The sequence below is a fragment of the Ursus americanus genome, chromosome 3 (assembly GCF_024610735.1).
Source record: "Ursus americanus isolate L20-20 chromosome 3, mUrsAme1.1.p, whole genome shotgun sequence".
Taxonomy (NCBI): domain Eukaryota; kingdom Metazoa; phylum Chordata; class Mammalia; order Carnivora; family Ursidae; genus Ursus; species Ursus americanus.
In genome coordinates, this window is record NC_142129.1 from 22,390,908 (window position 1) to 22,406,911 (window position 16,004).

Below are 16,004 nucleotides of genomic sequence, written 5' to 3' on the forward strand. Positions count from 1 at the left end.
CAGTGAGGAGCAGGGGAAACAAGTTAGCCACCAACTAGCTCCGGGCAGAAATGTACATTCCCCCAGAGCCCTTTCTACCACCTTGGTCCCTACCTTCCTAGAGACAGGTGGGAATGTTGAAAGAGCTCTGGCATAAATTGAATGGTTGCAGGAGGGCTTGGACAGAAGGTTCTAGGGGGTGAGGAAACAACTCATAGGCTGGGTTTACTTCCTTGGGAACATCATCTACTCCCCGCCCCCAAACAACGTCCCTCATTTTAAACAACCCTCCCCCCCCCCCCCCCGCCCATCAAATGAAAATAAGAAAACATGTTCACTGATTGCAAAGTGATCTGCTCACTAAAGATACTAAAATGTGATAGCTGATCACTGAATGGTTCTATAATTTCTGTCACTGGAGACCCACAGACCCATGGGCTCCCCTAGGCTAGCAAAGGGAAGTGCGTGTGCACTCACGCAGGCAGAGGGGAGGGCTGCTGGATAGGGGAGCACGTGACATTAGAAATCACCACAGGCTCCCTACAGCCATCAGGGACAACTGGGGTAGGTGGGCATTGAGGCTAAGCTAGACAAAGGCAAGTGGCTTCTCCCAGGGATGGGGAGAAAGGCCTGACATTCCCAAACTTATTTGTTCAACACTGGGAGACAGTCATCACTCTGTATTTGTGGAGTCACATCAAAGGGAGGCGGCATAGCTGAGTGGCGTGGAGGCAAACTGCCTGAATTCAAATTCCACTTCTGCCACACTCCGTGTGAACCTGGCCAGGTTACTGAAACTTTCGGTGTCTCACTTTCCCCATATATTAAATGGGCATAATAGTGTTTACCTCATAGGATTATTCTGAGTTTTAAATAACTTCATGCACGTACAACACTTAGCAGAGGGTTTGCATGTAGCAAGCATTATATAAATGTTTATTAAATAAATAAAATTAATAAGACAATGGAATTGAGAGACAGAATGCAAGGTCAATAGTGGGAAAGAATGCAGATCCCTAGCTTGGAGTACTCCGTAAGGGGAGTGTGCCCCACCCTCATTTTAGTACAAAAAATGAAATTGAAGAAGTTGGGGGGGGAAAGGGAAATTTAAGTTTCAAAGTGTAAGAAGTGAGCCTCCATAGAATTCTGCATAAACAGAATGGACAGCCACGATTTCTTAATCTAGAAAGACGCACCTGGTTTGGTCTAACTACAGGGACAGTGTCTCTTCCAGCAACAATTAGTGTCTCATTCAATTCACTGGGGCAGTATTAAGAGCACTTGCTTCCCACTCCTGGTCCATCTCTGTGATAATGAATACTCCCCACTTCCCCTGCCCTAGGGAAAGATGGGGCAGAAGGAGAGGAGAACACTTAAATTAGTTAAATTAAAATAAGGCTTTAACACTATGTTAATTACACTGGAAGTAAAATTAAGAATAAAAAAAGGCTTAAATCTTCTGGATGAACTTTAAAATTACTGTAAAGGTCACTCCCCCCCCCAATCTTTTTGGAATTTTGATTGAATTTTTTCCAAATTTGGAGAAAGGTCTTTCACTAACTGCTAATAATAACACCACAATAATAACATATTACAGTATAAAGAACAAAACAAATAGTTGAATGGAAATAGAAGATCCACACAAAAGACTTTACATAATCTATTTAAGAATTCTGCATAAAAATACTAAAAACATTTTTCACAGAACTAGAACAAATAATCCTAAAATTCGTATGGGAACACAAAAGACCCCAAATAGCCAAAACAATCTTGAAAGAAAAAAACAAAGCTGGAAGTACCCCAATTCCAGATTTCAAGTTACACTGCAAAGCTATAGTAATCAAAACAATATGGTACTGGCACAAAAACAGACACAAAGATCAATGGAACAGGACAGAAAGCCCAGAAATAAACCCACGATTATATAGTCAGTTAATCTTCAACAAAAGAGGCAAGACTATACAATAGGCAAAATACAGTCTCTTCAACAGATGGTGTTGGGAAAACTCTACAGCTACACGCCAAAAAAAAAAAAAAAAAGAAACTGAACCACTTTTTTACCATACACAAAAATAAACTCAAAATGAATTAAAGACCTACATGTGAGACCTGAAACCATAGAAATCCTAGAAGAGGGCACAGCAATAATTTCTCTGACATCAGCCATAGCAACATTTTTCTAGATATGTTTCCTGAGGCAAGGGAAACAAAAGCAAGAAACATAACTATTGGGACTACATCAAAATAAAAAGCTTCTGCACAGGGAAGGAAGCAATCAACAAAACTAAAAGGCAACCTACTGAATGGGAGAAGATATTTGCAAGTGACGTATCTGATAAAGAGTTAGTACCCAAAATACATAAAAAACTTATAAAACTGAACACCCCAAAAAACAAATAATCCAGTTAAAAAATGGGTAGAAGACACAAACCGACATTTCTCCAAGGAAGACATACGCATGGCCAACAGACACATGAAGACATGCTCAACATCACTCATCACCAGGGAGATGCAAATCAAAACTACCATGAGATATCACCTCACACTGGTCAGAATGGTTAAAATAAAAAATACAAGAAATGACAAATGTTGGCGAGGATGTGGAGAAAAAGGAACCCTCCTGCATTGTTGGTGGGAACGCAAGCTGGTGCAGCCACTGCAGAAAACAGTATGGAGGCTCCTCAAAAAGTGAAGAATAGGACTACCCTACAACCCAGTAACTGCACGACAGGGTACTTACCCAAAGAATACAAAACACTACTTCAAAGGGATACATGCACCCGGATGTTTACAGCAGCATTATTTACAATAGCCAAATTATGGAAGCAGCCCAAGTGTCCATCTATAGGTGAACGGATAATATACAATGCAATATTATTCAGCCATAAAAAGAAGGCAATCTTGCCATTTGCAACAACATGGATGGAGCTAGAGAGTATAATGCTAAGTGACATAAGTCAGAAAGACAAATACCATATGGTTTCACTCATGTGGAATTTAAGAAACAAAAGAAATGAATAAAGGGAAATAAAGTCAGGATGCCTGGCTTTGTCAATTGATAGAGTCTGTGACTCCTGATCTCAGGGTTGTGAGTTTGAGCCCCATGTTAGGTGTGAAGCACAAAGAAGCAAAAAAAAAATGGGGGGGAGAAAAAGGAGAGACAAATCAAGAAAGAGACTCTTAACTATGGAGGAGAGCAAACTGGTGGTCACCAGAGGGGAGGCGGGTGGGGGGATGGGTGAAATAGGTGAAGGGGATTAAGAGTACACTTATCATGATGGGCACTGAGTAATGTACAGAACTGCTGAATCACTGTATTGTACACCTGAGACTAATATAACACTGTACATTAACTATACTGGAATTAAAATAAAAAACTAAAAAAAAAAAGAATTCTGCATATGATAAAAATGACATTTCAAATCAGTTTAGAAAGGATGGATTTCGGGGCGCCTGGGTGGCACAGCGGTTAAGCGTCTGCCTTCGGCTCAGGGCGTGATCCTGGCATTCTGGGATCGAGCCCCACATCAGGCTCCTCCCCTGGGAGCCTGCTTCTTCCTCTCCCACTCCCCCTGCTTGTGTTCCCTCTCTCACTGGCTGTCTCTCTCTCTGTCAAATAAATAAAATCTTTAAAAAAAAAAAAAAAAAAAGAAAGGATGGATTTCAACCTTTTTATGGAATAAATGGTACTGGAATAGGTTATGTAGGGGAAAAAAAATCAATTCAGATTCCTACCTAATGTCATATTCCAAAATAAATTCCAGATATTTTACACTATTTTTTTTAGAACTTTTTAAAAAAATATTTTATTTATTTATTTGTCAGAGAGAGAGAGGGCACAAGCAGGGGGAGCGGCAGGCAGAGGGAGAAGCAGGCTCCCCAGTGAGCAAGGAGCCCATGCGGGACTCGATCCCAGGACCCTGGGATCATGACCTGAGCCGAAGGCAGATACTTCACTGACTGAGCCACCCAGGTGTCCCTATTTTACAGTATTTAAAATAAAAAAATGAGACCGAAGAAGAACTGCCATATAGATATTTATCTGATTTGGGACCTATGTAAATGTAAAAGCAAAAGACAAATAATTATGGAAATAAAAATGAAAGTAACAGAAGTTAAATAAAAATAAACTGAAAAAAAAAAACAAACCCTATTTGCAACATATACATTAAAGGGGTAATATCTTTAAAACAGGATATTTTCTTAGCAGCTCTGGTAAGAGGCTTAATGGGACAACAGCTGAAGCAGATGATTCCCATTATCTTTATTGATTAACTATGAACTATCTGTTTAATCCCCCTCCCATCTAGCTTTTAGGAATAAAAGACAGCTGCATGAATATGCAGTAAGATCTCAGACATAACAGCACCTCGGGAGAAGTGGCCAAGGGTCAATATAGTTCTTATTTATAATTATTTTTGCTGAAATAGGAAGGAAGAAAAAAAATGTGTAGATCTGGTTGCCCGAAGACTGCTAACCATGGGTGGCAAGGTCAGGTGAGAGGTGGGTCACAGAGCCCCTTGACCCCTGTGTGGGCCTGCCTTACAGACTGCACAACCTTTTACATTAAGGTATTGCGGGGGGGGGGGGTGGTGAGGCAAGGAACGACTGTGAGAAAAAGACAAGAACAGACAAGAAAAGATGTAAAGGAAGGCACTCATGGAGAGGCCTTCCCTAGTCTTAGGCAATTCTACCTGCACTTCAATGAAAAGAAAGGCATCTGTGAAAACTGTCAATCGAACCAAACCATGAAATTCCATCCTAAGAGACCAAAGACCTATTTAGTGCCATCAAAAAAGGGAGAGCATCCATGAAATAAAGTAATACCAGTGCTTGAGCAGTCCCCTTAGTGTTGGGGTGGGGCAGAGTCCAGAAAAAAGGAGACATCTTCAGGTGCAAAGTCTCTGTCCAATCTGCCTTGGTGACCCAGAAATTAAACTTCTGGGTTGTATGCATGGGTCATTATCTTTCACTTGAAAACCGCTGTCCAGCAGGACACTGCTTCATAGCCTTGCTGCCCGGACATCTCTCACCTGTTACCGTACTCTATCAAGCGCCACACTCAACGGGGATGCAGAAACCCCCTCTGCTTCAGGCCTAAACAATATCCAGATTGCTCTTAGAAGAGTTGTCTGCTACTAGGATTTTTATTTAAACCATACTCTGGAATCTGGGGTGTATTTCTTTTTCCCCAGTAGTGGCTTTTCCAAATAGCACCTGTCCCTCTACCATCTGGTTCTTCCTGATAATACTCTTCCTGATAATAAACTTGGTCTACTGGCAGACACCATAAGGTTGTCATCACAGAAGTGACAAACTTTGGCAACAAGACACACTCTGAAAGAATGATGAAAAGAGAATTCCCTAAAAGTCTACCCAGATACCAAATCAGCTATTTACATGGGAGAGATCTGGTTCCAGCCCCACAGTAAACTCTATAGCACTCTGGGTAAAATGTCAAAAGATAGAAGAAGCATCAGAATTATTTGGATCATATCCAGTATTAGATTCATTCTCTGGATTCCCAAGGGAGAGATGAAATGATCAGCCTTCACCTAAAATTGCTGGGGTTAAGGCGCAACTCAATGGCCTGGTCTGATTCAGAAACGCTGTGTTGAGAAAGTGCTAACTCCAGCTCTTGTGTCTTAGCTCGGCACAGGTTGGCAGCCACACATTGGGGCTGACCTTCTTTGGGAACCACTGCCTTTTAGGATGTAGACCAGAATTTTCTCTTAGCACCAACACGATCAACTACATGAAATCAACGCAACTGATTCACACACCGCAAGGCTACTGAAAAGAGGCAGTTTCCAGGAATCAATGATAGTGGGTATGGTTCAGCTTTACTGTAGGGCTGAATGGGTCCACGTGGCCAGAGACCCCCAGGGTCCTCAAACTTACCTATAAATTCAATCTGAGAAGGTGAGGCTGAGGAGGAGCCAGAACTATAAAGCTGTCTATTCTCCTAGCCCAGACAGGTCAAGACCATTAGAAGGGATAATAGCCTCCTATGAAACGCAGGCAGAGAAGTACCTGCAGCATTCCACAGGGAATAACAGCAATCTGCACTTCAGAAGAACGTCACAGAGCCAGATACCCTATCTGTTCAAGGTAGATTAGGACTCAGAAGAGAAGAGCGTAAGGTAAGGAAGCAGAGGTAGGATTCCAGCTAAAGAGGGAGGTTTCCCTGAAATCTACCTATGGTCCTTTCATCTTGAACATACATGGCTATGAGATGCCCTTTAACCTGCAGTGTTCTGGCGAAGATCAAGTCGATCTCTGTTAGGGTTAGTTCACGGGAGTCCCTAACCCTACAGAAAAAGCAGGCTGTAGCTGTAGTATTTGATTTTCTTGTTTGTTTGTTTTTTTAAGAAAATGTTTCTCAGGAGCCACAGGGGCTCTTTATGTTTCCTGTGTTATTCTCTGGGTGACAGACACAAGTACTTTCCTCTTCTCACTTCCAAAGGAGGATACAGCTTTCGGTCTTTCTTCCAAGACTTTTCCAAATAACTTCATTCACTTAAAAGGGATCTATCCCGTAAAAAGTGCCAGGAACTTTCCTCTCAGCCACTGATGTCATTAAGCAACTGTCTGTCTAAATAAGACTATGTTATCATTTATCCTCCTTTCAACACGAAAAAGAAATCTCCATAGAGTACTTAACTTGTCCTACTTAACCATATATATATATTAAGTTTAATAAACAATCACGGAGTGTTACAGAACGGGGCTGGTCATTGTCTTTGCCCCAGACATCTGAGGCACTCCCCCAGGCAGCCCAGGTCTTGGTAACTGACTTCCAGAGCCTGCTGGAGTGGATCCAAAGAGCTGGGCTGAAGTTGTAAATTTTTGCCACCATATTTCTATGAACTTTCTCCCTTTTGTTTATTCAGGAAATCACCAATATCCAGGAAGTCAAAGAGCTGGGAAAGAAGGGCAGGGTGGTGGCGTGTTATTGGCTAAATCCAGAGGTCCCTGGTGAGGCTGCATTTATTAGGAGGCAGACTCCCGGCACCAACCAGCAAGGCGCCTTCATCACAGCCTGCTGGCTGACCCTGTGTGAGATGCTGGTGCCTTTCTTGAGATAGAACATTCTAACTTACCACAATGTACCTGCCCAGGGGAGGGTCTCTGCTACAGCAAAGGACATTGATCTACCCCATGGGACAGTAAAGGACAAAATGTGCCCCAGAGCAAATTTTAAAGTACCTCTCAGTCCTATCACAGCAAAATACTTTTCAAATAAGCAATTCAGTTAGATAGCCATTATCATGGCATTTCCCACCCCAAGAAAACCCCAAGTTTCCTACTAGTGAAAGGAATCAGAGGCTCCTAGAATTTCGCTAGGCATCAATTGCCTATCAATAAAGAAAAACTCAAATCAAAGCTCAACCTCTTTCTGAAGGGTCTGCTGTCAGTCATGTCAGGAAGGTTTAAGTGGAAACAAGGAAAGATATTCAATAAAATATGTATGCTCTCTTACCATTAGCATCTTGGACTCCAGTAAGTGCTCCGACAGCTGCTGCGGTTTCCCCAGACAGGACGATCTGTCCCCCCCCTTGCAAGGTGGCCTCGGCCAGTGTGGCGACAGCATGGGCGGCGGCTTCGCTGTGGGCACAGGGACAGCAGAGAGGAGGATGTGTAAGTTGAATGAAAGTACAGCACTGCAGCAAGACACACCATCTTCCCAACGCTTCCCTGGATCTCTCTACGGACTCATGGGTAAGAGCCTACCAGCAGATACGGGAGTGCAGTGTTGCTGGATAAGGCCAGAGGAATTTTTAAACGCTAACAGTAAATAGCTAGAGAACCCCCGAGTCTTACAGATTTATAAAGCTAACTCTAAGAAATGGGTGTTTGAGGACAGAAGGCACTCATTACCAGTCTCTTCTTTATCAGCGTTGGTTGAGTGCTTGACTGCCAGAGCGGGAGCTCTGATCCATACTGACAGTACAAAAGCCTTTCTGGTTGGTAATCACAAAAGTTTTCTTGTTTTCTCTTCTCTTTATGGTAACACTGGACAGATGATCTAAAACTGCCCTTTGGTGGCAGAGGATGGATGATAACAGGAGTCAACAACCTCAACTTGCTATTTAATTAATATTAAATCATAATAATGTAGTTCATATCCATGACTTCAAATACAAAGTAATGGCTGACCAAGACCCTAATATCCTGCAAAGCCTAGCTCTTCTCTTTGCCTCAGGGTTCATGTGGGCAGTGCTAAATTAAGCCTTGAAATTTTAAATGATCAGGGTAAGCCCAAACTCCTAGCTTCTAGAAACACAATGAAACAAGAAATCTGCCTTCACTGCAAACACTTTGTAAAATAGAAAGATATTAACCATCTGTTTATAGTGAGCACTATTCTAGCAATTTGTATCCTATTTTTCTTTCTTTTCCTTGCTATATGCTTTTCCCAAGTGCACAAATACCCATTTTTATTGGTTCTCTGAGGCTACAAACTAGACAATGCACCATTATTTTATGTGCCAGCAAGAAAGAAAAGAAAATGCCTGATAATTGTAGTACTGTAGTATCCAAATTTCAGAGATGTTAAAATGTGAAAGATGCAGAAATTCAGCACCTCGTCCAGGAAAGCATCAGCTCCCACTTTGCACCGTTACTGAAGGAGCATCAAACGTGGGCATGGAGCAGAGGAGATGGTGTCATCCAGTTTTGCCGAGGTGGGCAAAGTCCTGGGTTTGACGCCAAAAAAGCCAGTTGATGCAGCTTTCCTCTGAAGCTACAGGCCCTAACTCTCGCAGGCACACCTTGTAGTCACGAGACGTGGGTGCGATTGGGGTATGAGGGGCCGTGGACTGGTTAGGGTAGACATGTCCCGACTGTGGGCAAAGCAACACGTACCACACTCCACAGTGTCACTTTCATTTAAGAAGGTCTAGAAAAGTAACTGACATGATCACTTCCCTGGGGGAATGCAGGGATTCTAGGAAGCAGTAAAAGAAACCCAATGGACAGACAAGTCCCATTAAAAAGAAAATTCTCCCTTTCTTACTAATTTGATTTGCTTTTCAATTTTTATGTCTCTGTGTTTAAGTTTTTTTTTTCTGATAATAAAATACAAGTAGCAGACGTGTTAAAGTTTCATTAAATGTAAAAGAAACTTTAAAAATATCATACAGAGATAAGTTATTTCCTTCTAATCGTAAACACAACAGCTAATTGCAGGATCCTACTGCAGTTTTACAGCCTGCTTTTTTTTCACCTAACATGGTATTTCCCCATGTAAATATTCTTTGACTATTTCTTCAAAATAATGCATGCCAAATTGCTGACCCCCCCCCCTTCTTCCCCTACTCATTCATCTGTGGCAACTTTTAAGTTCCAGGCTTCCTTTGAGTTAGTTCAAGGTCGTAATTACGTATTTCAAATTTGTTTGCTTCCTTCCTAAATATTTGGGGGTGTAATTGGGGCCGAGCAAAAAGCTCAACAGTCCTGGCGTGCATGTGCAGCCCAGGTGAGAGCTAAGGTCACCCCCCATGCTGAGACACACTTCTTGGTGATCCCACGCCCACAGCCAGTCATTGCATGGTGTCTGTAACATCAGTTTAGAACTAAAAGGGACCTTTGATCTACAATTACTACTAAGGCTATTCTTTACGTTTTTACATGGTAGAGTTTAATTTTAAAGTCCTTCAGAAGTCTTTATTAGAGATAGTAAAATGAATGATTTCTAGATCCTTAATCTTTAACATATTTTTTTAAGAAATGGATGTTTCTTGGAAAATTTTACAGTACCCAGCTGTCACTGATTCATGACATAGATATTTCACACTCTGGCCTGAGACATCACGGAGAGCTGAAAAGTCCAGGCTTTGAGAAAAGCTGCAGCAGTGTGGTATTTTGGAGAAGGAAGCTGTAAATGAGAACTGTTTATAGGGAAATACGATCTTTGTTTACAGGTTACCTCAGCGACTGCTCCCTTCCCCACAGTTTTCATCACAATTTGTACCATCGGATTTCTGTGCCCATCACAGGGGATGTCCTGCCAGTCTTGGGGTCCCGCACACATGCTTGCAGTGTGCAGTTTTATGGGCGATGAAGGGAGGACAGCTACGCGGACGTGGAAGTGCACCTGCTCCCAATCACACCTGTGTTGTTCTGTCTGAAGCTGTACATATTTAAAGTCATTTTCTTTAACACCTTTCTAAAATGTATTTGGTAGAAGAAAGCCAGTGCAATCCGGGACCAGAGGTGTGAGGGGGATGGCGAGCTCACAGGCTGGGGAGGTGAGTTATTTCATCCCTGGTCAGGGGCCGGACGCAGAGCAGTGATGGAGGGATCCCTCCCATGGGGCATGAAGACAGCGGCGACTCCAGTGGCCAACAGGCCTTCATTTCCAAATCTACTCTAACCCGACAGTAGACCTCATGGGAGTGAGCAAACTAGACTGCTAGGAAAAGATGCTCTTTACTTACAAGGTGAAGACGGCTGAAAAAGTCTCTAAGCTACTCCTTCACAAAAGTGAGTTTCTAAACCAGAGTTACCAATGCAAAGTTTTCATCAGCTTATCTGTAAGTGCCCAGCCTTCATCCCCAGGAGAAAGCAGCAGCTGTGGCGCCCCTGCCCTCCATCTCCAGAGAGGATTTCTAGTCTAGGTCGTCCATCCCATTTTACTAGACAAATGAGTACCAGTCCATACATTACAGCCATATTTTATTTTAATATTATCTCTAATTTTAAGTCAATAGTACTTTCACTTCTCTTTTTAAGCCAAGAGTCTTCACAGCAAAAGAAGAGCAACTCTGAGTTCCTTGAGAAGGGAACTCAAAGCAAGCCTTTGCTTCCCCATAGTGCCGAGTTGCAACACACAGTAGGCACGCAAGTAAAAATTGTCTCTGTGTTGACAACACAGTGTAAACTCCTATGAGGGCAAATGTAGACTCGGTCTATAAATACTTACCATGCGTCTGTATATGCAAGGGCTGTACTGACTTTAAAACAATTTTTTTTAAAGTAGGCTCCATGCCCAGTGTGGCGACCCTGAAATTAAGAGTCATGTGCTCTACTGACTGAGTCAGCCAGGCACTCCAGGGCCATACTGACTTCAACAGACTTAAGAGGGAATATAATCTAGGACGGCTTAACCAACAAACTGAAACTTCAAATTAATTTTTGTATTGCAACAAGCAGATGATGATTTCACTTTCTTTCCCTCTGGTGGTTCAGCTGAATACTTTTGGTTTTTTGAGCTGTAATGTTCTGCACCTCATTTGTTCATTTTGATTCTCTCCCCATCTCCTTCCTAAAAGTGCTGATTTATTATGTATCTTGAAAATAATTAATATTCACTAGTTTCCACATTTTTCTTAATAACGATCTCTCCTCAACCTCTTTGGGTTATTTGTAATGCCAGGGTGGGCTTGAAGGCTGTTGGAGCCCCGGGCCCTTGTTCTGACTTGCTGCTACACAAAACTCTTTTTAACAGCGTGGTTGAAAAACAGGTCTGTCCTGCATCTGTCCTGACCCCCCTTTCCCCTCCCGCAGATGAAGGAGCCCCTCAGCCTTCCTATTCCCCGCCTGCCATATCGTGCGGCCTCTCCGTGCCCACTCTGCGCCCACATCTGCTGTTTACAGTGCGGGAGAGGGCAGGTGATCAGTCAAGAGCCATGCTTGTCCCATCTGCACCTGAAACAGGCTGGAAGGAAGCAGCTCTACGAAATCGCTTTGTTACCATGGGAACAAAGACCGGATTTCTCAGTGTAGTTTTCACTAAGATGACTTCCAGCAACACAATCTGCAGAGAGGCTGGGAGTATTGTCTCGTCCCACAAAGAAGCAAACACCAGGGGTCTGCGTCTTAAGTCCAAACCTCCTGGCATCAGACAGTGGGTGACCTCTCTTGGAATCAGAAAGCCCCGAGTAGCCGGCTGTAGTCTAGTCTTGGCTGCTGGGCTTGGTTTCTTCACCCCTAACAGAGGCTGCAACGTACCATCCCCCAACACTCATCGGGGCGCTGAACTCTCTGATTGCAAACAGATTTCAACATCTCTCCTCCTCCTCCATGCCACAGTGAACCGCATCCTTCTTCCTTTGGAGTAAACACTATAGCCACCTCAGCTGCATCTGAGCTCGTTAACAAGCCCTCAGGGGAAACCATTACTCTCCTTGCCTTTAGAAATAAGCCCTGGTCCTTCCACTAAAGGGAGCAAGAATGTGCCTCATATTTTCCACTATGTATAGAGTTCCCAGGACACTCACACTTCATTGGAATCTCCAAGGTGCTGGCTCAATGAAATCAAGTTTCGCTGGTCTTTAATGGTGGCCCGTTAGGCTTCATGCCACCGTGAGGGGTTACCAGACCAGAGGGAGGTTCTCACTCTGGCCATGACTTTTAGGAAGTTTATCCGTGCATCCTCTCTCAAAGGAAGGAGTGGGGTTGGGCCAAATAAGACTTTCATGTTACTGAAAAGCCACATGCTTCAATGGGCTAAGAAAAAAGTTTCAATCCCAGGTCACTCGGGGACTCACTGGGTACCCCTGGGAGGTGTGTGTGTTCCATACCCATCATCCACACTCTGGCCATACTCCCTTCAGACTCAGTCACTTTATCTCCACTCTCACCAGTTTCCAAGCCTTTAACAAGGCACACCTGGCCTGCCTCTCCCTAACTGGCCTTCTATTTCTAATCTCTTCTCATCGTAATTCCGAATAGACGAAATTTAAAGTGCAATTTAAATGATCACTCTAATTCTTTTCTTTTTTTAGAGAGGGGGGAGAGAGAGAGAATCTTAAGCAGGCTCCATGCCCAGTGCGGAGCCCGATGTGGGGCACAATCCCACATCCCTGAGATCATGACCCAAGCGTAAATCAAGAGTCGGACACTGACTGAGCCACCCAGGTACCCTGACAACTCTAACTCTTGGAAGTGCTAACTATGGGCTGGACACTTCGATGAGAGTTTTATATATAACATTTCAGTAAGTCTTTTCAAATTCTATATGATGAAAATTATCCTTATGATGAGGAAACCAAGGCTCAGGGGTTAAATTTCTCAAGATCAAATGGCTAGTAAGTGGCAGAGCTAGAATTCAACCCTGAATCTACATGACCTCAGAACCTTTTCAGCCCCCATACCATACAGCCACATGGAAATCATTCATACATAAGCCTATCAAGGCTTTCTAGTTTGTGTGATAGATAGCTTTCTATCTATCACAACCAACCTAAACTTTGGCTGATTTTTTATAGTTTGGAGGAGGTGATCCCCTTCCTCTGATTTTCTACAATGTTCATGGTCTGTACTACACAATTGCACTGAGTAATAGTGTTTACTAAGTGTTTTACTTAAATCAATTTCCCCAAAGAGAACAGTATGACTTTTTTGAGCGCAGACGTTGTATCTTAGAGCACTCCTTATTTACAACCTTACGCAGTAGAGTGCAGGCAGGTCATAAGAATTCAGTGACTAAATGTGAGGCTAACAGCTGCCGCACATAATGGGGACAGCAGCCTTACCATATGCCAGGCACTGATCTGAAGATCTCGTTAATATCCCTAACAAGGGAGCTATTGTCATTACTCCCATTTTACAGAAGAGGAAAGCCTGGGCACCGAGTTCAAGTAAATGATCCAAGGTCAAACCACTAGTAGGTGACAGTGCTGCAATGTAAACCCAGACAGTCTAGCTTCAAGACCCACACTCTTAACTATTAGGTAAAATGCCTAGGTCCACTGAAAATAAAATTATGTCAGCAATGAAGAAGAAAAAGAATGATATGGGGATGATCTCTTCTGTCAAAACCGACAGAAGGAACCAAGTAGTTGTAACAATATAGTTTCGGAAACTCTCTCACTGAAATACCCCATTCTGCAGCACCTTTCCTAAACATACCTGAAGAAAAATATTTCAATTATTTTTCCTAATAATCTAAAACTCATTTCAAAGACTTTGATAAGCAAGGGAACCAAGTTTCCTGAAGTCAGTAAAATCAGCTCTCAACCAGCCCAAACTTGGATTAATGCCCCGAACGAAAAGTAGTTTCTTCTGTAGGAATGAAAGTATGACTAAAAGCAGTTTGCTCTGTAGGGTAAATGGAAAATCAATCCTGAAGCTCTTGCTTTACTATATCCTTTGCTCCCTTTAAAAACCCGAAGTACTCAAACCTTGCTGCTTTTGGTCTGATAAAGAGCACAAGACAGGTAATGCAAAACGGATCAACGTCCCTTGACCAGCAGGATTGAGCTGGAAGTCAGAAGGCTGGACTGGTTGCGGTGGGGTGGGGTGGGGCAGTAACAGGGTGAGTGAGGCAGATTATAAGCCAAATTACAGTACCCTAGGGGCCGAGTGTTAAGCTCCAACCGCCAATTGTGAGAGACTGAAGTGCAACGTTTCTCTTTATAACCCGTAGGTAGGGACAGATTCAGCGTCCTTATTTACTCCCCCAGCCCTGCCTCCACCTGTTGAGTGCCATGGTGACCGTGGCTCCCTGTTGCATCTCCTGAGAAGCTGCCACTGCGGCCTCTGCCAATGATGCCACCGCCTGGGTGGCCTCTGATGCTTGCGTCGTCTGGATGGTCATCTCACCTCCCTGTAACGTGGCCCAATTTTGTTCCACCTGAGGCAGAAAGGACATGATAGTAAAGACTCAAAGTCACAAAAGGATTATAATAAATTGTATGTGCTCAGCCAAATACATACACATTTTTAAATTAACATGACCTACAATGTACAGAACAGAGTTTTTAGTATGTTATCTTTTGTGTATAAAAAAGGGGGTATTAGAAAATATATCTGAATTTGCTTATATTTGCATAAAGACATCTGGAAGGACACAAAAGAAACCACTAAAAATATTCTCCTCTCTGTGTGTGGGGGGAGGGGAGTTGTGGGAATAGGTGGGATAGGAGACAGAAAGCAAGATTTTCCAATGTATACTTTTAAATAATTTTTGAAATATCTGAGCCATATCAATGTCTTACCTGTTCTTTTGAATAGGTAATATATTAACATGGCTCAGATTAAAAATTCTGAATAAACCATAAAATTCAAAAGTTAGAATTTTTGAATAGACAATAAATATATTCTAAAAAAATTAAAATGATATCAAAGGATATGCAATGCCAGTACTCCGGACCTTTTGCCCAGACAGAGGTGACTGCTGTTACCTATTTCTTATGTGTCTTTGCAGGGATATTCTCTCTATATGCAAGCATATTTACAAACACACACTCCCTCCTATTTCCCTCTTTCTACTCCCTCTTAAAAAATAGAAATGGCAGCTTATTCTACGTTATCTTTTTGTGCCTTGCTTGTTTCACCAACAACACATCTCTGAAGTGATTCCATTTTGGAACATATAAAACTGCTTCCTTCATTCATGACTCATAATGATGGCTGCACAGCATTGTAGGATATAAGCACACCATGATTTATTTAACCAGCCATCTTTTAATGGGCATTTAAGAAGTTTCGAGTCTTTTGCTATTACAAACAGTACTGTGATGAATATCTTTACATACCACATTGTATATTTTATGGGAGTCTATTTATGGAGTAAATTCCTAGAGGTTTTGTATATTAAAGGATTGTATATTAAAGTTATATTTTAATTTTTGATGGAAACTGCCAAATTCAGGAAACTTTTTTTTTTTTTAATGTAGCAAAAACTGCTTTCCTTTTAGTGGAGAGGAATTATGAAGAAACAAAATAAAACATACAAAAAAATTTTATCTGGTGAGAGAATAGACTAGAATTTCGTTTTGTTAGATCAAGGACAGGGGTTTTCTCGGCATTGGCATTATTAACATTTGAGGTTAGACAAGTCTTTGCTGCGGGGGGCTGTCCTGTGCATTGTAGGGTGTTTAACAGCATCCCTGGTTTTACCGACTCACTGGTTGATAACAGCACCCTCCCCAGTCATGACAATCAGAAACATCTCCAGACATTATCAAATGTCCTGGGGGGGGGGAGGGAGTGTACACTAATTAAGAACCACTGCTTTTAGTAATAATGCTTTGCATTGAGAGATTTCTCAGTCCTGGATACCTGTATCTAGCCAC

At 42.4% G+C, this 16,004-nt stretch overlaps 1 protein-coding gene across 9 annotated transcripts in view; it reads right to left on the reverse strand.

Annotated features, from left to right (window-relative positions):
• NRF1 (nuclear respiratory factor 1) overlaps nucleotides 1–16,004 on the reverse strand; it is a 143,338-nt gene that overhangs the window by 24,957 nt on the left and 102,377 nt on the right. For 8 of the 9 annotated variants that reach the window (XM_045792659.2, XM_045792655.2, XM_087860833.1 and 5 more), the window contains 2 exons: nucleotides 14,403–14,560; nucleotides 7,463–7,587 (listed from right to left, as the gene is read on the reverse strand). In XM_045792659.2, the coding sequence (XP_045648615.1) occupies nucleotides 7,463–7,587; nucleotides 14,403–14,560 (283 nt within the window). Of the gene's footprint in view, nucleotides 1–317; nucleotides 1,318–7,462; nucleotides 7,588–14,402; nucleotides 14,561–16,004 lie in introns of those variants that run through there. The other variant, XM_045792656.2, reaches the window with a different exon arrangement.